This window comes from Microcaecilia unicolor, chromosome 7, assembly GCF_901765095.1.
Source record: "Microcaecilia unicolor chromosome 7, aMicUni1.1, whole genome shotgun sequence".
In the NCBI taxonomy this organism is placed as follows: domain Eukaryota; kingdom Metazoa; phylum Chordata; class Amphibia; order Gymnophiona; family Siphonopidae; genus Microcaecilia; species Microcaecilia unicolor.
The window spans coordinates 277,645,525-277,672,548 of record NC_044037.1 but is presented as its reverse complement, the minus strand read 5'-3'; the positions used below and the strand labels follow the sequence as shown (position 1 = coordinate 277,672,548).

The 27,024-nt window shown below is 42.7% G+C and overlaps 1 protein-coding gene across 1 annotated transcript in view; it reads left to right on the top strand.

Annotated features, from left to right (window-relative positions):
* Positions 1-27,024, top strand: part of LOC115474371 (leishmanolysin-like peptidase) — a 124,741-nt gene that overhangs the window by 65,301 nt on the left and 32,416 nt on the right. Inside the window, exons 7-10 of the mRNA XM_030209818.1 lie at positions 514-619; positions 14,456-14,550; positions 14,972-15,089; positions 21,846-21,953. Of these exons, the coding sequence (XP_030065678.1) occupies positions 514-619; positions 14,456-14,550; positions 14,972-15,089; positions 21,846-21,953 (427 nt within the window). The remainder of the gene's footprint in view (positions 1-513; positions 620-14,455; positions 14,551-14,971; positions 15,090-21,845; positions 21,954-27,024) is intronic.

The window sequence follows — 27,024 nt, the reverse complement described above, 5'->3', positions numbered from 1 at the left end:
AGTCCGACCAGACCAGAATTTCTTGGGGTGTCAGCAGTTTTTCTGTTTGCCTTCTTTTTACAGATCTCTGAGTTCATGCTTCTATATTATGGGCTAATTCATCCATCTCCTGACTCAGTGAAATACCTGTTTGTCAGCTGCGTGCCTACCTCTTTTCTTGCTGAAGTTATTGGCTCAATGGGACATAGTCTTTTTTTAATATTCATCAGAAGTATGGTCATGCGCACCATTGATTGGCTATTTGACATACTGAACATTCCAGGCTGCATGATACCCTGAAAGGGCATAGTACTTCCACTATTTTTCTCTGTCTCCATCCGCTGGTAGATGGACAGTAGCACATTTATCTGGACTGGTCTGGTAGGACTAAAGGAAAGAAAATTATCAGGGAAGTCATAATTTATCCATATTCATGATTTTAGTGTAAATCTGTATACTATTTGTAATAGCATGAAGTACTGCATCATCTGCTTTCCTGGGCTGAATAAAAAAAAATGTTTTTTGTTTCTGTAGGCCAATAGCAGGATATACTAATTTGTGTCCAAATATGATCTCCACTAAAGCTCAGGAATTTGTGGGAATGTTGTCAACGGTGAAACATGAAATTCTTCATGCCTTGGTAAGTCTTCACAGTCTTTTACTAGAAATTCTTTCTCCGATCCTCATTATCTATATGTAAACCACTTTTCTTCGAGGACAAACAGGCCATATAATTCTCACATGTGGGTGAGCTCAGTGAGGAAACACTGCCCAGTGTAGTATCGCTTTAAGGCCTTAAGGCAGCACCCCCCCACTTTGCATGCATGAGTGCAGGACCAGCTGTCTTTCTTCATCAGTGGAGAAGAAAGGTCACATTAAAAAAAAAAAAAAAAGCCCGTGACCTTTCTTCTCCAAGAGATGAAAAAGGATGGCTGGTGTTCTCTTCAGCACATTGGTTAAACAGCTCTTCAGGTGCTTTCCTTCGTAGGTTTTTTGCTCTGTTTTCCTTCAGTATTACTTTTTTATTATATAGAGTTAATACTCATAATTTCTTAGAGCTTTTTCCCCACTTCTAGGTTTCCTTTATTTTTTCAGCTCCAAAGGCTCTCTTAGGCCTGAGCTCTGGCCTGGGTACATCTGTCACGTCTGTGGCCGTGACCACCCTCAGACTTACCTTATTTCTGGGGTCAGCATCTGTGCTGGCTTCTGTCTGTTTCTGTGTTAGTTTTGTCTCTGTCTCTGTGTGCTGATTGCTTCACTGGACCTCACCTGTGTGGTCTACCGTCTATGCCTCTCTGAGGAGCCAGCATCTAAGATGGCTCCCGCTTGTTCTGTTCCAGCTTCCAAGATGGCTCTTGCTTGTCCTTTCTGTGTGTTCACTTCCTATGTCTTCCAAGCCTCTCCTTGGTGTGAGTGTGTTCCCTGCTCCTGTCCTGCAGTAGGTGGCATCATCAGTGAGAGCCTTCATAAGGAAGTGCTGTGCTTGCATTCAGGGCCTTTGCATAGAAAGAGTGTTATGCCAAAAGGTCGTCAGGTTAGTGAGTGCACTGTTGTGCTGCTACTTAGCCTTTCTCTGGGGCTCTTGCCCATCTGCTTTGTGCCTGTGGACTGCTAGTCCTTCTGTGTGGGCTTTTGCCCTTCTGCTTTGTGTCTGTGGACTGCTAGTCCTTCTGTTGCCTTGCTCTGCGTTTGGAGTCTGAAGCTTCAGCCATTTTCTCTCTTACTCTGTGTTTGGAGCTGCTGAAGCTTCAGCCTTGACTCTGTTAGCTCCTGGTTTATTCTATTGTCCGCTGCCTGCCCAAAGACTCTGTTAGCTCCTGGTTTACTCTTCTGCCTGCTGCCTGCCCAAGGACTCTGTTAGCTCCTGGTTTATTCTATTGTCTGCTGCCAGCCCCAAGACTCTGCTATCCCTGGTTTATTCTATTATCTGCTGCCTGCCCAAAGACTTTGTTTGCTCCTGGTTTTTTCTATTGTCCGCTGCCTGCCCAAGACTCCGCTAGTTCCTGGTTGCTTCTTCTGTCTGCTTACCAAGCTTGCTTGTATATCCCGAGTCCTGTTTCTGCCAAGCTTGCTTGTATATCCTGAGTCCTGTTTCTGCCACGCTTGCTTGTATATCCTGAGTCTTGTTTCTGCCAAGCTTGCTTGTATATCCTGAGTCCTGCTTCTGCCTAGCTAGTGTGTATATCCTGAGTGTTTATCCTGAACCCTGTGCTGCCTAGCTTGCATGTATATCCTAGCCCCTGCTCCTGCCAATCCTTGTGTACGTCTTGTCTCCTTAGTCTGTCTTGTGTTTCTGGCTTAGTGGCTGCGTGCAGCTTTCAGTCCTAGTCTAGTATTTAGCCTAGCTTCCCTCGTGTATCCCAGACCCAGGGTGGGTCCTCTGGATCTTCAGTTCCTGCCTTATGCTGCAAGTCCTGCTGGCCACCCGCACTCCGGAGCTCAACTCCGGAGGAACGGTGGTCAAGCGCAGGTGAAGCTGTTCCTGTTCTGCCTGTTCTAGTTGCCTGCCTCAGTTACTACTCCAGTCCAGAGTTCCAGTCCTGCTCTTCCTTATATCCAGTTCCAGGGTGGTCTTGCCTGCCTCTGCCGCTCCTCGGCAGGGGTCCAAGGGCTCACGAATTCCGGTTCTGCCTCGAGGACCCGACAACATCAACTGTTTTTTAGGTGAGCAGTCCCCTTTTTCTCTCACCATTGAGTCATTTGATTTTGCTTCAGCCATGTTCCATTTCATGTTATCTAAAGTTCTTAGTGGCTTTAAGCATTGTACCCGGTGCAGTCAGACCATTTCTAGGGCAGACACCCATTCCTGATGTATCTAGTGTTTGGGACCAGACTGTAATCAAACTGTGTTCTTTATTTGCATATGCAGAAAAGGACTCAAAAGTCCAGAGAGGCTCAAAAAGCGAAGATTTTTGGAGCCAGATCCAAATCAATATTTGACACCAGAATTGGAAGCGCAGTCCCTATGGCGACCAGGCCTGTGTCCGACACTGGGAGTGGATGTGCATCAAGTGGGTCTCCATCTGCCTCAATGCCGGCCGCTGTGCAGGGCCCCCGGGACCGGTCCCGACACCAAAGAGGCATGTGGATTCAGCATCATCCTCGTCAGCAACGAGGGACATCGATGCTTAGCATCGAGTTAGAGCCAAAAAGCACAAGCATGGTCCCCCTCAACACACAGTGCTGGGAGCTCCAGTGCATTGAGGACCTCGGTACTCAAGAAGCGTTGGTACCGAGAGGAGCACTCCCCCTCTGTTGAAGAGATGCATTTGCACTGCTCTTCTGGTAGCCAGGGCCTGGTTTCTGCCACAGCACTGACAACTCTGCAGGCTGTTTTGGAACCAGCTCCCCAGCCTTTACCAATGTCAGCCTTTGAACAGATCCAGGCCATGCTCCAGGAGCACTTGGGGCTTCTTCAGGCTCAGAGTCCATTGGCACAGGAAACACTTGTGTCAGCCACGACTCTAGCTCTGCCTGCCTGCCTCGCCTGTGGTTCAGCTACCGCTGCCTGCCTTGCCTTGCCTGTGGTGTGACCACCACTGCCTGCTTTGCCTCACCTGTGGTGCGGTCACTGCTGCCTCGGCTCTGTGGAGGAAGCTTTACCAAAATCTAGAAGCTAACCTAAATCTCGGCACCATGGTTCCTCTCTTCTGAGGCAGGCACAGATTCAGCCCTCCCATGCAAAGTATTTTTCTGACTCCAATTCAAATTGTTCATGGGAGTCTGGTGATCCAAGGTACTTCTCAGAAGAGGAGTCTTATGGAATTCCATCAGACCCCTCTCCTCCTGAATCCCAGGACTGAGATGTTCAAGGTTCTGGACTACGACTCTCATCCTTTTTTTTTTTTTTTAATTCTTTATTTATTATTACTTTACATTATCTTTACAAGTTAAACACTTGTCAAACAGAAACGCAGCATTTATCAATATATAATAAGGAAAACAACATTTCACGAACATTTTTTCCAGCTTTCTTAGACCACTTTATACTTAGGGGCGTGGCGGAATCAATAGGAGATACCAGGTAAAATTTAAAAAAAAAGACTACTTGTGAGATAAACCTCACCAATTTTACAATACCCAACATTATCTTAACCTTTTCAAATCAAGAAATGCTTTTAATTGTTCAGGTGTATAAAATATATACTTTTTTTCTGCAAAGCGAATCAAACACTTGTGAGGAAGAAAGTTCCCCCGAGTTTCAAAACTTCTTGTTTCATAGTCAAAAAGATTTTTCTCTTTTCTTGGGTCAATTTGGTAACATCTGGATAAATCCAAATCTTTCCTCTTCCAAAAGGGTCTTTTGAATGTCTAAAGTAAAGTCTTAAGATGGTATTGAGATCATGTTCAAAAACAAAAGACACCAAAAGCGTGGCTCTCTCCTTAGTATTTTCTATGGATTGCTCTAAAATGGCAGATATGTTATTTAAATCAATATCCAATTCTTCTCCACCATTAATTTCTCCTTCATATTTCACCGGGTTCTTAGGTAAATAGTAAATCTTGTTAATAGGGGGAATTGCTTCCTGAGGAATTTTCAAATTTTCAAGCAAATATTTTTTAAATCAGTAGACGCAGTCCTGGGAACTTTAGGAAAATTCACAAGGCGAAGATTTCAACGCCTTTTAAAGTTCTCTATCTGCTCAATTTTTTTATGGAGAGCCAATTTATCTTCAGCCGTTGTAAAATTAAAATCTTGAATCTGTTTCACTTCACTTTGAATTTGTTTCACCCGGGTAGAAAGATAGTCCTTCACTGACTCTACTTTCTTAACCAAGTCTTCAAACTTGAGATACAAAGCACATACCTCACCTGAGGATTTCTGAAGAGTCAAAACCATTTTATTCGGCATTACCCATATTTTTCCAAGATTTACCTCCTTCGATGTATCCGAGGCCTCAGGAAACCCAAGGGCCTCAATTTCCAGGTTCCCTTTCTGCGACGCTAGACCCTCACCAGAGAACTCACACACTGCACTTCTGGAAGCATGTAGGCTTTCTCCAAGCGAAGCAGCAGAAGCCGGGAGGAATGTTGGAGACTGAGGGAGGAGATAGTGATGTTTCTTGACCCGGCAGAGGTTCCAATCCTTTGGTTTCCTTCGCTAAGGGGATCACCCTCAGTTCACCAGGGGAGGCTGCGGTGAAGAAGCGATCCAGTCTCTGCTGGATTGGAGACAATGTAGAGGTAGGCGAGGGAACAAACCTCATATTCCCTTTCCTCTTAGTATGTGGCATATTGGCGAAGAAAAAATGAAAGTTTTTAGAGGAAAACCATCCAGCTAGAGCGCAGCGCTTCTCAAACCATCTAGCTCACACCGCCATCTTGCCATGCCCCTACTCTCATCTTAGAGAGTCTATGATTGTCCCTCTTCAAAGGATCCTTTGTGACATTCAGGTGAATTGGAAGTCCCCTCTGTCCCAGTTTTTCCCCCCAAAATTGAAACCATGTATTGGATTCAAAGTGCACCTGGATTTGATAGGCAGCAGTTGCCTCATTACTCCTTGGTGGTTGAATCTGAATTCAGATGACCCTGGAGTTCCAGAGACTTTGCTTCAGCTCTCTCAAGTAGAGAAGCCCAGACACTGGATTTGTTTGGGTGTTAGATGTATCAGACTTCAGTGCTCATGTCCCATATTCAATCATACCAGCTCTACACAAGCCTTTACTTGTGGTCCTTGGTGTGAAGTATGCTTGACTTGGCAGACTCTTCCTCCTGAGCAGGCTCAGTCACTTCACCAATTGGCCAGAAAGTAGAAGGCCTGTTGTAAATTTCTAACCAGGGGCACCTTTCACATAGCATCCAGGATGTCTGCTCAAAGTATCACAATGCGTAGACTCTCATGGCTGCATGTCTCTGACTTGGACCTGGCAGTTCAGCAGATGTTTGCAGATGCTACATGCTGAGGAGACAACATTTTTGGTGAAAAGGTGGAAGAAGTCGCTTACTTTATCAAAAGGCATGCTGGTACCTTCAATACCCTCACCCTGTGGACACCACCTGCGCCCTCTTCCTCCAGGAGATTTTCTGGCAAGTCAAAGAGAAGTCCTTACTACTCTCGAAGGCATAGGTACACTTCTTCTCACCCCATTTCACTTATTCAGCCCCAGTGCGCTCATCCTGATCAACTGCGTGCAGAAAAGGTCCAACTAGCTCACCAGTCGAAGCAGGGAGCGAACTTTTGACTGGCATCAAGAGAGCATAGCTGCCATCTAATTGATCATGCTAGATGACCTTTCAGTAGGAGGGAGGCTGAGTTTTGTCCAAGCCTGGTGGCTCCTAACCTCTGACCGGAGGGTTCTTCAAATAGTCCATCTTGGTTATAATCTGCATTGGCAGAACAAGCCTGGCTATGCTCTCGGTACTTAAAGGATGGCCTATACTCATATCCCAATACTTCCAAGCACAGGAAGTGCATGGGGACACATAACTTTCAGTACCACGTTCTACCGTTTGGCCTCACCTCAGCTCCCAGGGTATTTACCAGATGTCTAGCAGTAGTTGCAGCATTACTGTACAGACTGGGAGTCCGTATGTTTCCCTACCTGAACGATTGATTGGTAAAGAGCGCATCAAAGGGTGATGCTCAGGAGTCCATGTGGAGAACTATTCGGGTGCTGGAGCTACTAGGGTTCATTATCAACTACCTGAAGCCCCATCTACCACCAGTTCAGCAATTGGAGTTCATGGAAGCCCTGCTAAATTCAATTCAGGCATGAGCCTTTTCTTCTCCAGCACGATCAGACACCCCGTTTGCCGTTGCTGCTCAGGTTCACAGCAGCCAGCAGGTCATGGCTTGGCAGATGTTGAGGTTGTTTGGCCACATGGCCTTCACTGTACATGTTACTCCCCTGGCACGTCCTCGTATGCAATCTGCCCAGTGGACCCTAGGTTCCCTGTGGTCTCAGGCCACAAGGAACCTAGCACATTTCATCCAAGTAACAGAGCTGGCTGTATCCCTTCTCTGGTGGACAATTCAGTCCAATTTGACCTTGGGACTACCATTCCAAATTCCTCCACCCAAGAGGGTACGGATGATGGATGCATCCAACTAGGGTTGGGGAGCTCAATTAGGTGGGCTTGACACTCGAGGTCAGTGGTCAGCCTAGGAGATTTACAGATCAACCTCCTGGAGCTGTGGGCAATTTGGCACGCTCTAAAGGCTTTCAGATATCGGTTGCTGAACCAAATTGTACTCATTCAAACAGACAATCAGATTGCGATGTATTACATCAATAAGCAGGGGGTACGAGATCTTACCTGTCAGGAGGCCATCGGGATGTGAAACTGGGCCATGCAGCACAGGATAGTTCTCAAAGCCACATACCTGGCGGGAAAACTGAACAGCCTGGCCAACAGACTCAGCAGGGCAGTGCAACCTCATGTGTGGTTTATCGACATGGGCGTTGCCTGCGAGATTTTCTGTGAGTGGGGCACTCCCTCAATGGATCCCTTTCCCACTCTTTACAATCACAAAGACCCTCAGCAGTGCTCCAGGCTCAGGTCACATGATAGACTAGCATCAAATGCCTTTCGCCTTCATTGGGGGACAGGTCTTCTGTATGCGTATCCTCCCATCCCTCTTACAGGGAATACTTGGCTGAAACTCAAGCAAGACCAGGAAACCATGATTCTGATCGTCCCGTCTTGGCCCAGGCACATATGGTTCCCACTTCTGGAATTATCCTCTGAAGAACCATGGAGATTAGGCTGTTTTCTGACTCTCATTACGCAGAGTGAGGAGTCTCTTCTACATCCCAAACTTGCATGGCTTGGATCTTGACAGCGTAGAACTTGCCTCCTTGAATCTCCTGCAGGGTGTCTCCAGGGTCTTACTGGCTTCCAGGAAAGATTCTGGTAAGAGATTATACTTTCAGATGAAGGAGGTTTGCCATCTGGTGTAAGGGCAAGGCCATAGAGCCTCTTTATTCAAAGTATAATGGATTTGACACGAATCGTGTTTCGGCTACAATGGCCTGCTTCAGGAGTCCTTAAACAGTACAGAAAAACATGAAAAAAAACTTACATAAAAATAAAAATGCATATTAAAAATGTTTAAATAAAAACAAAATCAATACAAACAATACAACAATAAATGGGTAATGACACAGCTGATAATCATATACGTTCATATATATTATATATGATACATAAACAAGTCATCCATCGTGCATAAAAATGAAACAAATGCAGACATAAGTGGGCAATGACAAGAAACATATATGTTATCCATGGTACATAACAAAGAAAGATACGTGTAAAAACCTGTGTATTTAAAAATTTGTATATATGCAAACAAAAAAATGTGTATGTAAAAAGCAGGTAATCCATGAATGTTGAATAGAATGTAAATAAACTATTATATCACATAAATAATATATAGCTTTTAGACCATCCAATGATAACGTAGAATGTTATAGTCACTTAAAAATGTTGTAAATACAAAGCACCTACATATGTGAAAATTTAGCAATACATTTATTGTTGAGGTATCAAGAAGCTATAATTTCTTAAAAGGTGTGTATGGAGAATGAGAAAGATAAGAGAATGTAAAATAAAATATAGTGGGGACAGAAAATGAACTAAAAATACCTGTACTCTGTAATTATCAAATTACTCGGCGTCCTAAAGACGAAAAAGCCCAAGTGAACCTAAAAAGAAATAAATCAGAAATAAAATAACAGAACTAACATATTTAAAAATAAAGTCGATTTAAAAAATGGAGTATCTGTCTTCTACCTGAGGATAACATATGGAAAGTGAAGGCAAAAAAAGAGGCAGCAACAAAAGCTCATCACATGGAAAAAGGCACCAAAGAGAGTAGCGTCATAAAAACAAAACCTAAATACCGCCAAAGACCTGAAGGAGCAGCACAGCACTAAACTAAAAGATACCCATGTCTGAAAGCAAACAGTACACTATCAACTTTGAAAAGCAAGGAATATCTGTCTTCTATCTGAAAAAGGCAACATTTGGGAAACGAAAAAAGGGGGGCAACAAACACTGTACTGGAGGGAAAAAGGCGTCTAGAGTAGTGCCGTCTAAATAAAAACAAAACCACACCAAAGCCCTGAAGAGGGGCATAGCGCTAAATGGAAAGAAACCCTTGTCCGGAGCTGAACAGTGAACGCTGATTGACGGGAAATGATACAGTGACAGCGTCTTACCTTAGTTCTGAAAAACAGAAGCGGAGGCGTCAAACAAAGTAAGTACTAAGTAGCTACTTTTTAGATTGTAAACTCTATCGAGCAGGGACTGTCTCTCTGTGTCAGGTGTTCAGTGCTGCGTGCGTCTGGTAGCGCTATACAAATGTTAATAATAATAATAATACTCAACAAGCAGCATTTGGAAACCCCAGTTTAGTATCATGCACTTTTCTGCTGGGAATCCATTTTGGAAATTAATTTTTTTTTGGCTTATGACTTTATACTGGTACAAACTACCTCTGTGCAGAGGGTTCTTTCTGAAAATTCTTTTTTTAATGAATTCTTTTGGTGTGTAGCTTCAGAAGGGATAATGGAGACTTGTAGGTTATCTGTGTGTATATGGGTAGGAGGTGTTGTCCTATTGTGGATTAAAAACTGGTTAAAAGAAAACAGACTAGGGTTTAAATGGTCAGTATTCTCAATGGAGAAAGGTAGTTAGTGGGATTCCCCAGGGGTCTGTACTGGGACCGCTGCTTTTTAACATATTTATAAATGACCTAGAGATGGGAGTAACTAGTGAGGTAATTAAATTTGCTGACGACACAAAGTTATTCAAAGTCGTTAAATTGCAAGAGGATGGGGGTCAGGGTGGCTGTCGTGGTGGGGGCGGATAGCTGTAATAAAAATGAATATATTACCGAGACTTCTCTTTCTGTTTCAAACATTACCCATATTAGTACCGAATAGAGAGCTGACAAGGTTACAATCAGAACTAGGGAAATTTGCCTGGGGTAGGAAACCGGCTAGGCTATCAAAGAAGATAATGTGGGGAAGAGTACAGGAGGGGGGGAGAGAAATGCCAAACATGCAATGGTATTACTGGGCAGGACAAATCACACAAATAGCAGAATGGTGTAAGGTAGACCTGTCACACATAACCACATTAGAGCAAGTGTTTGTCAAAGAAGGATACCTGGAGGGTCTCCTATGGGCCACCATCCCAGAACAGAATTATGGGAAAATGACACTAAACCCGTTTATAACACACTTATTGACTCTCTGGGGAACCCTAAAATCTAAACTACGGGGGGGACAACAGAGATTCTCATATGCGTGGATTACACAGGAGGAGGGATTCCCAGCGGGGAAAGAATCGGGGGTCTTCTCCACATGGTTTCAGAAAGGTCTAATTAGATTTCGGGATTTTCTGGAAGGAAGTCACATGAGGACATTTGGGGAGCTCCAAGAGAAATATGATTTACAAGAGACTGATAAATATGCATATTTGCAAGTTAAACACTTCATCGTATCAGAAAAATGGACAAAACACCCACCAGCAGACCATGAGAAATTTGAAAATTTGTGGGGAGAGATAGACGTATCAGGCAAGGGCATTGCTAGGATATATAGACATCTCCGGGGCCAAGAGTTTAGAAAACAGGCTTTTATGGAAGCATGGGAACAAGACATGGGTCAGACTTTAAGTGAGGCTGAATGGAGGAGAGTGTGTATAGAAGTTAAGAAAACATCAATATGTGTGCTGATCAAAGAAAATGCATATAAAATATTGAGCAGATGGTACTACACACCAGACAAAATTAATAAAATGTACCCTGGGGCCTCTGCGGAATGCTGGCGATGCGGGAAAGGGAAAGGTACATTCTATCACATATGGTGGGAGTGTACCCAGATACAAGAATATTGGAAAGAGATTGTGAAAGAACTATCAATAGTTTTGGAAATTCCCTTCCCACATGAATCTAAATGGTGCTTACTTGGATGGGGAAATCATAGAGGGCAAAAATGGCAACAAAGAGTCAAACGGACGGGGCTAGCAGCAGCGAAAACGGTTATAGCACGCCATTGGAAAAGCAAACTGGGGCCCACAAAGACTGATTGGAAGGTTAAGTTGAAAGAGCTCATAGAACTGGACAAATTAACAGATAAAAGAATAGGGAGATATAACTCTGAGGCAAAAGAATGGGTACAAATGCAGGAACTACTGAGAGATAAAGGGAGAGAAGAAAATGGTATGACATCCTGAGGATTAAAGGAAGGGGGGAGGGCTGAGGGGAGTGGGAGGGGGGTGGAGGAGGGATGGGGGAAAATTGTTTAAAATGCAGTTGAGCACTGTTACACTAACAAGTGAAATGTAGTGTTATGTCAAGTTATAACAAAGTTGTGATATTTTGCTCTCAATAAACTTTACAAATAACAAAAAAAAATTGCAAGAGGATTGTGAAAAATTAAAAGAGGACCTTACGAATTTGGAATTTATACTATACACGGACAATCTAAGCCAGGCTTACGCGCCTTCTTACATAGATCTTTATTGATGGGAAAAAAAACAATTTTACAACACTGGATGACATCGGACACCCCCACCATAGCCCAATGGCGTTCATTCATGATCTACATGTGCTCATTTGAACGCAGCGGGATTGCAGACCTGGCAGGGACTAAGGGAAACCTTTTTTGTACAGCCTGGGCACCCTTTTGGGACACATTGACTTCAGTAGCCCGCAGCAGAATCTTAAATTCCTGAAGAGAGGGAGGGGGGAGGGTGGGGTAGGAATGGGAGGGGGGGAGGGGAGAAAATGTTGAAAATGTGAAATCTTGATACTTGTATAAGATAAGACGGGCCAATTTTGTACTTGTTATTTTTCTTTTTTCATGATTTGTGCCCGGCTTTTGAACTTTATGTTAATAAAGATGAGTTAAAAAAAAAAAAAGAGGACCTTACGAGACTGGGCGGCTAAATGGCAGATGACGTTTAATGTGAGCAAGTGTAAAGTGATGCATGTGGGAAAGAGGAACCCGAATTATAGCTACATCATGCAAGGTTCCATGTTAGGAGTCACAGACCAAGAAAGGGATCTAGGTGTCGTCCTTGATGATATGTTGAAACCTTCTGCTCAGTGTGCTGTGGTGGCTAAGAAAACAAATAGAATGTTAGGTATTAATAGGAAAGGAATGGAAAACAAAAATGAGGATGTTATAATGCCTTTGTATCGCTCCATGGTGCGACCAAACCTCGAATATTGTGTTCAATTCTGGTTGCCGCATCTCAAAAAAGATATAGTGGAATTAGAAAAGGTGCAGAGAAGGGCAACAAAAATGATAAAGGGAATGGGGGACTTCCCTGTGAGGAAAGACTAAAGTGGCTAGGGCTGTTCAGCTTGGAGAAAAGACGGCTGAGGGGAGATATGATAGAGGTCTACAAAATAATGAGTGGAGTTGAGTGGGTAGATGTGAAGCGTCTGTTTACGCTTTCCAAAAATACTAGGACTAGGGGGCTTGCGATGAATCTACAAAGTAGTAAATTTTAAAACAAATCGGAGGAAATTTTTCTTCACTCATTGTGTAATTAAACTCTGGAATTTGTTGCCAGAGAATGTGGTAAAGGTGGTTAGCTTAGCAGAGTTTAAAAAGGTTTGGATGTTTTCCTAAATGAAAAGTTCATAGACCATTATTAAATTGGACTTGGGGAAAATCCACTATTTCTGGGATAAGCAGTATAAAATGTTTTGTACTTTTTTGGTATCTTGCCAGGTGTTTGTGACCTGGATTGGCTACTGTTGGAAACAGGATGCTGGGCTTGATGGACCTTTGGTCTGTCCCAGTATGGCAATACTTATGAACTTATATACTTATATAGATATTTATATATATATATATATATATATATATATATATATATATATATATATATATATATATAGTACTAAATGAATAATAAAATACTCTGCATAAATGTATTAAAATGTATTAGGTATTTTCTTATTATTTTAATGGAGTTCCTTTATATATATTATTTTTAACTTTGTTAACTGCTGTGATCTGTATAAGCCTGGCACTGTAGCAAATTTTATTAAACTATAAACTATGTTAATATGAACTAATGTTATAGCAGTGGCACACTTCAACAAGCTTAGCCCCAGCTCTCAATGTTCCACATGTTATCTTATAACTTCAACAGACATTCATTTTGATATCTGTTCGATCACTTTTTGGTAAACTTTTGGCACTTAGGTAATGATGTGCCTCTCCTTGTTTATTACCGTCATTGTATTGTTATTGATGTTGGATTTTTTTTTTAATTGAACTAAACATGCACAAATAAATCAAATAACCATGTAGTAAGTGGAAAGCAAACAGACAAAATCCACTTTCAAACCACCCCTCCCCCTTTCCCAACCCTCATCCCTCCCTCCCCTTCCAATTCAAATCAATTTTTGTATACCGCTAATATCCCCTTTCCAGGGTTCAGTGCAGTTTACAATCTAGGTGAGACCAGGGGCATATCTGCGTGGGGCCACAGGGGCCTGGGCCCCCACAGATTTCGCCTTGGACCCCCCTACCGCCGTCACCTACCCCCGCCGAGGTCCGCTTCCTCCTGCCTGCAGGTGCCTTTTACTTCAGCTGGCGGGGGACCCCAACCCCCGCCAGCCCAGCCGAGGTCTTGTTTAAGTTTTCTTCCTCGTGCTGCGCTGTAAAAGCTGCATCCCTTCCCTTCCAGTTTCGTGCTGCGACATCAGACTCAGTCCGAAACTGAAAGGGAATGGATGCAGCTTTTACAGCGCAGCACGAGGAAGAAAACTTAAGACCTCGGCTGGGCTGGCGGGGGTTGGGGTCCCCCGCCAGCTGAAGTAAAAGGCACCGGCAGGCAGGAGGAAGCGGACCTTGGCGGGGGTAGGTGACGGCGGGGGGGGGGGGCTATAATGTGCCCACTCATTCTAGCCCCTGCCCCCCCTACCGCTGAACTTCAGATACACCCCTGGGTGAGACAAAAGCAGATAGTGTTAGTGTGAGGTATGAGAAGATTAGGTATCATGATTGTAAGCTCTTTGAGCAGGGACTGTCTTCTGTGTATGGTGTACAGCGCTGCGTATGCCTTGTAGCGCTATAGAATTGATAAGTAGATAGATTGATGTAATATATGAGATTAAAAATGTTATAGGAAAGGATAGTGGTGGTACTTCTGTGATGATCTGTCACCTAAGTAAATCTCAGGTTTAAGTAAGAACAAGTAAAAGGTCTACTATGTTCCACAGGTCACCTGCAGTATAGGTTTAGCTCACAAAGGTTTAGTAATTTAAAATCCAACTCCTTGCTTTCTGTAACTGTAAAAGCTGGTGTTTTTGTTTTTTTAAGGTTATATCAGTTGGATTGCATTCTCCATTTTAGTGATTTATTTTATACCTCTAGTGACACTTGACATATATATAGATATAGATATATTTTTTCTGTTTTGAATTCTGTTGCTTTGCTGATTTAAACCACTGCTTCTGATTGATAAAGGAACTGAGTGACACATGTTATTTGTTCAAAGGGCTTTTCTGCTGGGCTGTTTGCTTTTTACTATGATGATAATGGAAATCCTTGGACAACAAGGCATGCTACAGGACTCCCATCATTGAACCCAAGGTAGATTACCTTCTAAAATCTCACTAACAAATCCAGTTCATCCCTTCTTCATAGCAATTATAAAGCTAGTTGTCAATTGAGTGACACAGTTTTTTATAGCACGTCCCTAGGGTGTGCAGATTATTCATGGAAACCTATGTCATCATAGCACGTATTTTGATTGCTCTGGCAGAGGGCATTGTACTGTAAACTTTTCCAGATGTTTTGGGCCTTACTTGTGAAAGGGATTCTCTTGTGATGTACTCTTGGTAAGTCAGCTCTTTTGAATTAGTTTAGCATCTTCTCTCAAACAAGTGTAAATCTCTGAAGTGCAAGCATCTATACAATATATTATTGCTAATGTGATCTAGTCTTTTTTTTTCCTTTTCATTAGTACCATTTGAAAACCTTTTCCTTGTCTAAAATAAAGCTTTCTTTACAGATTTGGTTTATATCAGTGGAGCAACAAGGTTGTTCGTAAAGCAGCGAGGTTATGGGATGTGCGAGGCAATCAGATTTTGCAACATGATGTGCTTCTCTTAGTGACTCCTCGAGTTGTTGTAAGTATTTCTTTGAAAGAGGGTTGCCATGGATTTTGTTATCCTTACCACCAATGAATGTGACTTAATTAGCTGCGTTTATTAATATTTTTAATAAAAATAAGGATTTTTTAAAAATGTTACTGCTGGTATGAAATTATTATATTGATGTGCCTTGTTTTCATGTATGGAGTTGCATTCCTCCAGTGATGTCACTGCAATTCTGTTCGTAGTGCATGCATTCTGCAGTGACAAGAGAAGCAGCCAAATCATTTAGTGCAAACTTGAAGTATATTGCATTCAATGAGTGACCTGCATCTTTGCTTTCCAAATACGGGATGAAAGGTCACCTAATTTTTTAAATTATTATTTTACCTTATTAATGTTTCTTCAGCATTTTAATTGAGATCTGAATGAAACTGGAATACATTGTGTTAAGATGACCTGCCATTGTTCCATTCTACCATGGCATCTTCCTGTGTTTCAAAGGATTGCAGCTCAAGTATATTGTGCTGTCTGAAAGCTACAGTGTTGAACACCTTTTTTTCTTTTTCCTTTAACCATTTCATATTTAAAGCAGTCATATCTGTGCTGTTTCTATCTAGAAGACCTGTTTTGATTTTATTTTAAATTCCAAATCTTGTGTTTTGTAAAGAATTGAATTGAGCAGCAAACCAGATAAAACTGAGTAGGGACCAAATTATACTGCATGCTATTTTCAGAAATTTTATGAACCAAAAAAGGCATATTTTATATTTTGTTAATACAAAATTTGTTACTACATTTTCAGAAGTACAAAGACTATGAGACACTCAAAGAAGTTACATGGTACTACTTTTAAAACAGGCAGAAATATTTTTTTCACGCAACAAATAGTTAAGCTCTGGAATTCATTACTAAAAGATGTGATATCAGTGGTTAGTGTATCTGGGTTTAAAAAAGGTTTGGACAAGTTCCTTGAGGAAAAGTCCATAGTCTGCTATTCAGATAGACACAGGGAAAGTCACTGCTTGTCCCTAGGATCAGTAGCTTGAATCTTAATACGATTTGGGATTCTGTCAGGTACTTGTGGCCTGAATTGACTACCGTTGGAAGCAGGATACTGAGCTAGATGGGCCATTGGTCTGACCCAGTATGGCTGCTATTATGTTCTTAAGAAAACAAGTTGTACACATTTTAAATTTAAGGCTTTTTGCAGTGGCGTACTGAGGGTGGGGTGGTGGGTGCAGTGCACCCCGGGTGCATGCGGCAGGAGGGGGTCCAGGGAGCAGTTACGCGGCTCTGCTGGTTCCCTACTCCCTCTGCTGTTACTTCTGTTCCAGAGTAGAGTGAACAGGAAACCAGTGGAGCCGACAGCCGCGCTGCTGCTCCCAGCAGGTAGGAAGGATGCACCAGGGGGGGTGTCGTTCTGCACCTGGAGGAGGGGTGTCATGCTGCACCCAGGGGGGATGGACGATGCTGTACCCGGGGGGGGGGGCGCAGCGACGATCTGCACCATATTTACGGCAGTAAATGAAATATCATGCTAGAATGGAATGTTTTATATGTCCAAACAGATGTGCATTGTTGGATAGAAGATTATTATTTAGAGGTATTTAAACAGGGCCATGTTTACTAAAGCGCACTAGTATTTACTCTAACGATAGAGACACCCATATATTCCTGTGGGTGTCTCTAGTGTTAGCGCGCACTAAAGACGTTAGCGTGCCTACATCATGGCTTAGTAAACAGGCCCTTAATCATAGTTAAATAGAATGGTCACACTTAATTTTGAAAGCCAAGAGAGGTACCTTTTGAGCTATTATATGCATGTGTAGATATAGGGAACCTTATAAGCATGCAGGGAGAGCCATGATTCTCCGAGGACAAGCAGGCTTCTATATTCTTACATGTGGGTGACACTGATCCGCGTCGCCCGGTCCGGCATTTTGCCATAACTAAAAGAAAGCTTTGTGAAGCGCGAGTGCCTTACTGCCCATTGCATGAAAACAGTCTCCTCTGTCCATGAAGATTCCCAGTGTCTTCAACTGCTGTACCCAGTGCAATCAGACTGTCTCAGGAAAGGACACCCATTCTTGGTGTCTGCAGTGTCTTGGGCCCGACCATAGCGCTGCTAACTGTGCTCTCTGTCTTCACAGGAAGAAGAGGACCCAGGTTTCCCAAGAGACTCAAAAATAGAGGATTTTTGGAACCAAATTCGGTTCCTCGACGTTGGCGACAAGGTTGAGGGTCGCACCAGCATCGGGAGCATCAGTAACTATGGCTGCTTCTAGACCTTTAGACACTGGAAGCAGTAAAGCATCGAGTGGACTTCTACCTGTCTCGAGGCCTCCTGTGCAGGTCCCTCTAGGACTGTCCATCGTCGGACCCGACCCTGAGGTGACGTGAGGATTCAACATCATCCTGGGCACCAAGGAGCCTTGGTGACACGCTTCGGGTGAAAGCCATGAAGCATCGTCATTGGTCACCCTTGATACATGGTGCCAGGAGCTCTGGGGCGTCAAAGTATTCGGCACCCAAGAAGCGTCAGCATTAGGAGGACTGCTCCCCCTCCATACAGGAGGTACAGATGTGCCTGTCTCCTAGCAGCTGAGATCCTGCTCCTTTATCGACCCACCTGTGCCTCAGCTGGCACCCCAGCTTTTCCTGGTGTTGGCCCTCTATGAGCGTATCTCGGCCTTGCTTCCTGAGCTGCTGGATGGACTTATGCAGTGGTGTGCATTGGTATCGGGGGGTGCTTGTGCCTACCCTGCCTTCTGTTGTGGGTCCCGCCTGGCCCTCAGCCTGCATTGTGGCCTCCGATGGCACTTGCAGCCCCAGAGTCGACTGCCACAAAAGGCGGCACTCCCTCGATGTCGAGGAAGCTTTGCCTGAGTCGAGGCTGCAGTCGACTTCTTGACGCCGCTCTCGAGGACATGGTTCTGAGGCAGGTATGGTCTCATCAATCCTATGGAGAGATACTGTCTGACAAGTTTAAACATTGTTTCTGCACGAGTTTAAGCTCTGTATATAAGCTACAAACGATAGTGCATAAAAATTTACAAAAAATTGATATAAACCAAAGAAGAATTATTTGTTATATAAGCACATTTGAAACATGGATTAATTTATTGCAGCACACTTATTTTGAGGTGGTTGACAGCACTATCGGTGGTTGGGGGTAGTCGATGATTATAACTGAGTCACTAAAGCTGAGGCTTTAAGGAAGCACAAAAAAGACGTGCCTGTGTGACAGTATGAGACATCCCCTTATTAAAGCATAAATAAGTGTGAGCTGCTTCACTGACAGTTTGTTGTGTATGGTTCAAATTATAAGTGGTGGAGGGTTGCCATATTTTGCTATATTTTTTTATTATTTCTAGGATAAGCAGCATAAAATGTATTGCACTGTTTTTGGATCTTGCCAGGTACTAGTAACCTGGATTGACCACTGTTGGAAACAGGATACAGGGCTTGATGGACCTTCGGTCTGTTCCAGTATGGCAATACTTATTTTCTTAGCTCTCCCCAGGCCTGCTTCCAACCTAGCCTCCTCTTATATGAGGTATCAAAGTAGAGGGCAGTGAAGATCCTACTGCTGTCATAGAGGTAGTTATTCTCTTCTTTTCCATTCATCCTAGACAAGACAGGGTTCTCATTCTTGCCCTAGGCAACAGAGGGCTCAAAAGACCCAGTCAGCTCCACAGCCAAAATCAGAGACAGATTTGCCTAAGAGAATTTAGCTGGAATTCCTACGTTCATCCAAACAACCTACTGGTAGGAAGGCAACTCAGCTTCATAAATGCTGACCCCCTTATAACCTTGGATCATGGAGTTCTACAAATTGTCTGGGTAGGATACCATCTTCATCTATTTGATATGCCTCCAAATTGTCCACTGAGAATATCCGATCAAACTCTCAGTATTTGTAAATTCTTGCAAAGGACCTCTCTTCTCTCTTAGAAGCTAATGCAGTAGAACCTGTTCCACCAGGTGAAGGAGAACAGATGGGTGGGGGAGTACTTTGTCTCATCCTAGATCTTAAGGGCCTGATACAAATATATAGTCAAAGAAAAGCTCAGGATGGTTTCCCTAGGCACCCTCATTTCATCTCTACAAAAAGAAGATTGACTATGTGCTTACACCTGCATAGAGAGACATTCCAGTCAGAGGAGGTATCTCAGATTTTTCATAGGGAAACACCTTTTCCAGTACCACATACTGCCTTTTGGCCTTGCATCAACACCTTGCATGTTCACAAAATGCCTAGTGGTCATAGCAGCATATCAACATAAACTGGGGTGCATGTGTTTCCCTGTTTGGATGATTGGCTGGTGAAGAACTCTTCTCACGCAGAGCCAGACAATAGTGCATGCAACTGTTTGGGTACTGGAGTTGTTAAGTTTCATTATAAACTACCCCAAGTCTCATCTAAGCCTGTCAGAACAATTGGAATTCATAGGAGTCTTGCTATTTGAGACTCTGGCAACTGCTTTTGTCCACAACAAAGGATAACCAACTTGGCTTCCATAGTGGAGGAAATTTTAGAAGAGTCAACAGGTATCAGCTGGGCAAAGGCCGAAGATGTTGTTTTTTGAACAGTGCATCTGACTCCCTTGTCATGTCTCAATTTCAGACATGCTTAATGGTCCTTGTCATTGAATAAGGGCGATGGGATCTCTGAAACCTAATTTCTGTCACCAGCCCTCTCTGAGACTCTTTGTCATAGTGGACAGTTCAATCCAATCTGGCAAAAGGAATCTCCTTCCAAATTCCGCCAGTTCAAATTGTGTTAATAACAGGTGGGTTCAAACTGAGCTGGGGAGCTCATGTAGATGGGACTACACACTCGGGGATTATGGTCTTCTCAGGAGACATTTCACCAGATAAATTTCCTGGAGCTAAGAGCAATATGGAATACCTTAACAGCTTTCAAAGATAAGTTGGGAAACAAAATTATTCTCATTCAGACTAACAGTCAATACATGGCTACATATATCAACAAACAAGGAGAAACAGAATCCTACCTCCACATTCTGATTAAAGTGGGCCATTTCTCATGGGATAACTCTCAGAGCCAGGAATCTGGCCGGCAAGGACAACTGGCAGACAGAATTGGATTCTGTAGCCACAGGAATGATCTTTGGATGAGGAAGTGACACAAAGGATTTTTCAAGAGTGGGGCACTCCCTCAATAGACCTTTTTGCTATGTCTTATAACAGGAGAGTCCCTTGGTTATGCTCCACAATAGGGTTACACAGCAAACTAGCCTCAGATACTTTCCTTGTACATTGGAGAGTAAGTCTTCTATATACATTCCTGCAACTATTTCTAGTGAAAATTCTCCTGGAACTCAAATGAGACTAGGGAGCCATGATTCTTATTTATTTATTTGTGACATTTATATCCCACATTATCCCAAACAAGTTTGAGTTCAATATGGCTTACAATAAATGGTATAGGATACATAACAAAGAATAATGCATAAGAAAATAATTTGTTGTAAGAATCCAATTTTGCAATACAATATCATAAACATACTGGGATAGCTATGGATATTTAACATTCAGAAAATCTATTATGAATAAGAAATTGTACATGAAGCAAAGAGAAAGTTAATGGTAAATAGAGTAATAACCAATTCAGGTAATAATTAATTGTTTGAGGTATGGTTGTTCTTAATGGTCCAAAGAGATTTGGCTCCCTCCTTTTTGAACACTCCATAAAACCCATGAGATTAGGGCTTTCTCCAAAGTTGATCACACAGCATTGTGGAACAATGCAATGTCACAACATAATTCTTAGCCCTCACAACTTGGATGTTGAAATGATGACTTTAGTGACCCAAACTTAGGTTGTTTTGGCCTCCAAGAGAGCTTCTGCTAGAAGGTTATACAGTTTTAAATGGAAGAGGTTTACCTTGTGGTGCAAAGCTCTTGTTTTTGGTGGCAGTAACTTTAGTTTGCAGATTGAGTGAGCTCTGGGCCTAGTAACTAATCCACCTTATATGACATTTTACATAGGCCTGACTCTTGAGGATTATGTTACAACTGTGACAGGATCAGTAGCCCACTTGAGGTCATCCTCTAAAAGAGATTTGCAGAGCTGTGACAGACTTCTGATCATATGTTCACATCTCATTATTGCTCAGAGCAGGGCATCCAACATAACGGTAGGTTTAGCCAGACGATTCTCCAGCATCTGTTTGGGGATTAGAATCCAACTCCATCCCCCTGGTCCCATTTCTTTCAGTTCCAAGTTGTCTTTCAAAAAAATAATTAGGCTTATCAGTGTAAATAAAACAAAAAAACAACCTGTCTGCCTATTGCAATATACCTTTTTTGTTTTCCATGTTGTTGAAGGCAGCCTGTAGCTAAGGATTCCCATGTTGTGAGGACTTCATGTCTGTCTTATCCTTGGAGAAAACCAAATTACCTGTAGCAGATGTCCTCTGGGGACAAAAGGATACGTACCCTCCCACCTTCCCAAGAAGGTCTATTCTATGCTAAACTAAGGTATATGAGAGACTGAAAGGGTCCCTTGTGACAGCAGCAGAGAGGAAGTGGCGCATTAGGTGTGATGAGCCTGCTCAAAAATTCTAGAAATCTGAATTTGGAGTATTGTTTTTATACTGTCACTCCCTGTTGCAAAAACTTCATATCCTGTTGCCTCTGGAGAATCCCTGCTGCACTTAAGTAACTTGTTTTCCCTACTTATATGGACAAAAGTATGTGCATAAAAAATAATTTTCATGTTCAGTGTTTTAAACTGTTTTAAAAATAGACTTGATTTTGTAGGAGGAGGCTCGGAAACATTTTAACTGCCCAGTTCTTGAAGGAATGGAGCTTGAGAATCAGGGAGTTCTGGGTACAGCAGTCAGCCACTGGGAAAAACGATTACTGGAGGTCAGTACTTGGGGACATTCAGTCCTGTCTTGCAGTGTCAGAGTGAGTCACTGTTGGTGTGCACAGGGGCAGAGCCAACACTTATATGAGTAGATTATAAAAGTCCGTACTTTCCTTAGCATCACTAACAGATCAGTCCAGAACTTGTGGGTTATGCCTATCCACAGGCAAGTGGAGAGAGAACTAAATTGAGCTGTTATATAGAACAGTGTGCAGCTGCTCCAGTTCAGTGTTTCTTTGTCTCCAGCAGATGTTAGACTGATTTAATGCAGCTTCTGGACTCTTCTGTTATTGTGTGATCTTGGTGTGGTATCTCTATTCTGGTTGAGCTGGGGGAGATGCTTGCTCCTCTGCCTTGTATTGAGGAGCATACCTGGTAGTGCTGGATCCCTATCCACCTCCTCCCTCTTCCTGGCCATTCAACTCCTCCCTCCATTAAAAAAAAAAGAGACAGAGAAAACAGTTGGTAGCTCTGACAAAGTATCAGCTTTACTGGTTGTGTCTGGGGGAAGCATCTCTCTTACAAAGAAGTATACAAGCAAGGTACTTAATCGGCTCTGGGTCAGTTCCCTCTGCCTTTTCTCTTTCGCCTACTGGGGAGGTTGGTGAGTCTGTTTTCGCTTTTCCTCTACTCCAGTTTTATTTGCACAGCTTTCAACCTGTCCCCTGCCTAACACCCATGGCTGCTCTTGCACTCTCTCCTTCATGGCAGCTAAGGCTGTGAAATTCTTCTTTCACTGTGGGTCATGGAAAGCTGCATTAGGGCCATACTCATCTGGTTTGGTAACATCACAGAGAACTTCAGAGCAGTCAGAGGTAAGAGCAGAACTTTGTGCTCTACAGGGGGGGACTGGCTTTGGTTCCCTCACAGATTGTGGGTACAACGGCCATTTTAGGTTCCTATGCGTCTCCTACTACTGATTCTGTTCTGCAGGCCTCTATTACCATGTCTGATTTGGCTCCCTTGACACACTCTGAATCAGTTAGGACTGTGGAAACACCTTTTTTTCTCTAGAATTTTTTTTTGTTACATCAGAAATATTTATTAAAACATGTCCAATCTTCCCAGACACTTTCTAATGCTCCTTCTGAGCTACAAGAAGTCTTATCTAAGAGGAGAAGATTGTAATGCCCAACAGATTTAGAAGTGGGATCAGTGGTGTCAGGTACATGCTCTGAGGAAGCTCTTTCTGTGGATCCTAGTCATTCAGCTTTAGAAACACCTAGAGGAAGGGAAGCTTCCTCTGAAGAGGGTAATGACCCTACAAGAGCACAACTTTTTCTCAAGGAAAAGTTATTTTCACTAATAACCAAGGTATTAGAATTTCTGAATATTTCTTCTCCAGTGGCTCAGGGTTCTACTGCAACATCTGACCTAATTATGGCAGGTACCAAAAGACCTCCAAGGCTTTCCCTATTCATGAAGATATGCATGAACTCATTACTGCTCAATGGAATACAATAGATGCCAGTCTTAAGGTATCTCAAGCTATTACAAAGGTGTATCCTATCCTTTCAGATGAGTTGTAGAAGCTGAGATTGCCAGAGGTAGATGTGTTGGTTACAGCAGTGACGAAGATAACTATTCTGGTGGAAGGATGCACAGTTCTTAAGAATGTTCATGATAGGAGATTAGAAGCAACTTTGATGCTTTCCTTTTGAGGTTGCCATGTTGTCTCTGCAGGCTATGATATGTGACTTTTATGCAGCTAGACCATGTCTCCATTGGGTTCAGTTAGCTAGTAAATCTAGAGAATCTGATTTCCAGCCTACCTTAGATTTTACATCTATTGGAGGCAGGTTCTGCTTATTTGACAGCCATCCTTTATGATCATCTTTCTGCATCAGCAAAGGAAATAGCTTTGGCGGTCTCTGCCAGATGTCTCTTGTGGCTCAGACATTGGGCTGCTGATGCTGCATTTAAGTTTTGACTTACTAAGCTACCATTTTGAGTCAAATTACTATTTGGGAAAGAACTTGAGAAATGGTGAAGGATTTGGGGGACTCCAAGAATCAGTGGTTGCTGGAACACAAGCCTAAAGCACTTTCTCTTTCAGGCCTATCCTGCTCCCAGCTCAGGGAGATAAAGCAATACAGACCAGGAAGGTCTAGCTGATTTCAAAGAGCTCGTTTTCAACAAAAGCAGTCTATATTTTTGGGTGATGAGAGGAGAGGATTCAGACAAACTTCTCATTCCGCCAACTCTTCCCGCTCTTCACAATGATGTGGTCCAGGTTCACTTTACTGAAACCTTAATAGGTGGATGCCTGGCAGAGTTTTTGAAAGTGGACCAAGGTAACTTCAGATCTGTGGGTTCTGGAGGTCATCAGAGTTACAAGCTAGAATTTTCCTTGCCCAATTGCAAAGTTTTTTTTCTTGGCATCCTCTTGCAAAGCACTTCAAAAATGATAACAGTACTACTAATATTGAAGACTCTACTGCAGTTAGGAGCTGTAAGACTGGTTCTGTGCTCCAGTTTGGGGACTGGGCAGATATCCCATGTATTATGTCAAAGAAAGGAGAAACATTTTGTCTGGTGTTAGATCTCAAGCACATAAACTGGGCTTTTAGAGTGACCCACTTCAGAATGGAAACTGTGCAGCCAGTAGTTGCCTTGGTACAGCCAAGCAAGTATCTTACCTTACCGGATCTCAAAGAAGCTTACTTTCACATTCCAATTTGTCCCCCTTATTTTTGCACTTTCTGATTCTAGTTCAGCATTTTCAGTTCCAAGCAATGCTTCTTGGGCTCGCCACAGCGCCTAGGACCTTTTCAAATTCCGTGGTGGTAGTAGTGGCCTTCCTGTGTTTGAGGGAATCAGGGCTCATCCTTGTCTGGATGATAGATTGATCAGTTTCTTCTCTTTTCAAGAGAACCTCTGAATCACCTAGAGAGTAGTGAGGGAATTGTGGCTCATCCCTATCTGGATAATAGATTGATCAATCTCTCCTTTCTTTTCAAGAGTGCCTCTGAATCACCTAGAGATTAGTGAATCTTTTAAGCTCGTTAGGATGGGTTGTCAGTCTTGCCAAAAGTTGTTTGAAACTTTCTCAATCTGTGGAATACTTGGGAGTCCTTTTCAACATAGAGGCAGGAAAGATTTTTCTATCAGCTCTAGGGAGGCAAAAGCTCCAGTCTCAAATTTGTCTCCTGTTCCATATTTGATCTTGTCATACATGCAATTATGTGGATGTGGTCTGATGAAGGAGGGATTACTTGAGACCACTCCAGCAATCTCTATTGAGTCATTGGTCACCCATCTCCCAGAACTACAGCCAGTTTGTACAGTGGTCAGCTCAAGCAAGTCTCATCATGAATTGGTGGCTTCAATCATATCTCTGAACTGAATAGTACAGACTACAGATGCCAGCAATGAGCATTACCTTATGCTGTGCAAGGCCCTAACACCCCCAAAATTAGCCTAACTGAGGCTTCAGGACCTACTCTGAGTGTCAGCCAAAAGCCTCTGGGAGAGCAGCTCTGACATTGTCAACCTCCCCCCCCCCCCCCCCCAGTCTGAACCCTGTCAGTGTAAGACAGGATGTCTCCTGCATCTGGATGTTTCAACACCTGTGTCACACCCCCGCCCCCGAGAAAGCTTTGTCTTTGGGCTGGTTCCTGACATCTGACTTCTGGGGCCATAACGGACACCAGCCTGTCGGGATAGGGGACGCATTGTAGGTAGGGGGTGTCTGCAAAATTGTTCCTTTGTGGCACATCCAGATATCATAAGATTCTTAAAAGGAATGAATCAGTTGAAACCACCTTTTCAAGCCATGTATCCAGATTGGAATATTAATGCTGAAGAAAGCACCCTTTGAACCTCGCAGTAAAGCTGAAGACTGTATTTCTAGTGGCTATTACTCCAGAAAGAAGCATGTCAGAAATCCAAGCCCTTTTTCCAGGGCCCTTTTCTTTGATTCACAGAAGCTAGGTTCTGTTTTCAAATGTTCTATCCTTTCTTCCAAAAGTAATTTCAGCATTTCATTTAAATCAGCCATTGATTCTTCCTTCCTTTTGCCAAGAAGACTGAGATTTAATTTGCGGCCTTGAGATTATACATTTGCCACACATCCTTGAAGTATCTTGAAATTACAAATGACTTCCAACACTCTGATTACTTTTTTGTGCTTATCACTGGATCCAAAAAAGAAAATCTTCCAAAGCTGCTATCTGCCTGTTGGTTGGTGGACATGATATCTTCAGTATATGTTATTGTAAGCAAGCAACCACCTTTGTCTCTGTAATCTTATTCCAGGGGTATTGCTATCTCCTGGGTGGAATCATGGGCTGTATCCATTGATGACATTTGCAGATTAGCCACTTGGGCTTCTCTTCATACTTTTTCCAAATATTACAGATCAGATATTTCAGCCAGTACAGATGCTTCCTTTGGAATGTTGGTGCTTTTGGCAGGGATGTCAGTTTCCCTCCCGTCTTGATGGCTACTTTGATACATCCCACACTAAGGACGGAGAGTGTCTTACCTGCTAATATTGTTTGCTATAGTCCCAACAGATCAGTCCAAAAATCCACCCCTTATGATCTCATTTTACATTACTGTTTTTTTACTTTGAAACATCGGTGTTTAGACTTACAACTTTAGTTGGTCAGTTACTTGATCTTATACATTTTTCTTGGTGTTCCTCATTGGACTTTCACAGAGGAAGTTGTTGTTCTTGTCTTGGATTCACTGTTTTATCAAAATACTGAATTGAAGCAGCTGTAGCTCAGTTTAGTTATCTGTCTCCGCCTGCTGATAAATTGGCATAATGCATAATTTCTGAACTGATCTGTTGGGGCTAAAGGAAAAGAAATTAGCAGTTAAGACACAGTTGTTCATTAGCATGTACGTACATAAAATAGACACTAACATTTACACAAGCCCTCACGCTGAGATGTGCTAGCACCTACATGTACACATTCTTGTGTATCTGCACTAGTGTTTTATAAGGCCAAGTAGGTACATACTTCATCAAATAAAACAGCTATGTTAAAACACTTTTTAACTATGTGCAACTTTATAAAATTACCCTCTTAGAGGATAATTCTATAAGTGTGCCTATTTTTA